Source organism: Galeopterus variegatus, unplaced genomic scaffold, assembly GCF_000696425.1.
Source record: "Galeopterus variegatus unplaced genomic scaffold, G_variegatus-3.0.2 Scaffold448, whole genome shotgun sequence".
NCBI classification, from domain to species: Eukaryota; Metazoa; Chordata; class Mammalia; order Dermoptera; family Cynocephalidae; genus Galeopterus; species Galeopterus variegatus.
In genome coordinates, this window is record NW_007726559.1 from 383,523 (window position 1) to 385,287 (window position 1,765).

General features: G+C 36.8%; 1 protein-coding gene across 3 annotated transcripts in view; it reads right to left on the bottom strand.

The window, feature by feature from the left end:
• Positions 1 to 1,765, bottom strand: part of USP3 (ubiquitin specific peptidase 3) — an 83,179-nt gene that overhangs the window by 21,432 nt on the left and 59,982 nt on the right. For all 3 annotated transcript variants that reach the window (XM_008568864.1, XM_008568862.1, XM_008568863.1), the window contains one exon: positions 922 to 1,035. In XM_008568864.1, the coding sequence (XP_008567086.1) occupies positions 922 to 1,035 (114 nt within the window). The remainder of the gene's footprint in view (positions 1 to 921; positions 1,036 to 1,765) is intronic.

The window sequence follows — 1,765 nt, forward strand, 5'->3', positions numbered from 1 at the left end:
GGTATGATACATTTCCTCCAAAACAAAGACCAGGGTTAACAGGAGATACTCATATCAGATCATCAAGGCTAGACTTTCCATCAAAGTAACAAATTATAGTCCTTTGAAGCTGTTACTTTTTAAATGTTTCTCTATGCTAACAATATATCTATTATGCAATAGGGCAAGATATATTGCTAAATTTTACTGCTGTGTGCTATTTTTTAAAAAAAGGAGAGGGATGTACATTAGTTGCCAAAATCATGACTAGTAAGAACCGTGACTTGCTTCAGAAGGATAAAATCAGCAGAAGGTGGCAAAGGCTGTTTTCAAACACTTGTAGTGGCCCAAATCTGCTATTATCTGAATCCCTACAGGGATGATTAGCCCAGGAGAAGAGATAGGACTCCTCTAACAGAGTGGTGTTTCCTACTCAAGCCAGGCTAAAGAGAGAAAGCTCAGGTAACAGTGCCTCTAAGCCCACAAAAGGATGTGGCATGGCTACAGTGCTCTAGAGCTTCAGAATTCAGACCAGAACAGTGACTATCGTACCACTGATTTTTCAAGTTGTAATAACAAGACAGTGTATGATGGTAATTATTCTTCATATGATTTTGAAAAGAATCAAGGAAATTTTGCCCAGTATGTTTTCCTAACATCACTTTCCTAACAGTAAGTTATTTATAAGGGCATTCTTTTTATAACAACAAAATACCCTTCCCTTTATTTAAGCCATTTCTAATGTCTATCATTTAAAAACATATTTGTTTAGTCAGATGTATTCAACTTCTGCTCTTCTAAAAAACAAACAAAACCAGACCAGTCTTTACTATCTAGAATATTTAGAATACCATCACTCACCACTTCATCAAAAACTATTTAAGAAACAATGTAAAGACTAATATCAATTTTTAAAAATATTCTTCCTTAAATAATACTTACCTAAAATTTGGCATAATCTTCCAAACAACATAAAATAAGGACTCTGGGCTAAATGCAGTCTGGCTGCCTTGCCATAAAGCACACAGTGTCTTTCTAAACTCTTCTACCAAAGACCTGGAAAAGAGAAAGGGACAATACCCTTAGCATTAGTAAGAGGCTACTATTTCAATGTATAATGTTCAATTACCTAAAATGCACAGTAAATTAAAAACAAAAACTTAAAAAGGGTTTGGTCTTTTCTGAAGTCTGATAGCTAAATAAGAGCATCTCAAAAACCTGTATAAACAGCAATAATTACTGACAAAACTAGTTTTTTAACCATATGGCTAACTTTGAGTGTGCCAAAGTACTGCCATATCTGTACACTCTGAATCAAAAACATACACAAAAACAATAAAGCAATAGGTAAGTTACAAGCCAAATTATTTAAGAGTGTACATTTTAAAAACTTAAAACAAGCAATAGGATCTCTCTCTCCATCTCCTGCATCTTTCTTTCTTGACCCTCACTAGAAGCACTTCCCAGACTTCAGTCTGCGGCCGTCTTCTCATCTCTGCCTCTGAGAGTTCACATGCCCACAAAACTTCAATGCTCTATACCAATGATTCTCAAATCCAAATCTAAAAGTCAGATTTTCTTATGACCATTTTTATTCAGGTTTCTCCAATTTCCAACATGAATTTTCTTTTTTTTTTTTTTTCCTTTTTGTCTTTTTTACTGACCGGTAACGGGATCACAACCCTCGGTGTCACGCCCGCACCGAGGACCGGCAACGGGATCGCGACCCTCGGTGTTGCACCCGCACCGCGCTCAGCCAGTGAGTGGGAACCGGTCTCCACATGGG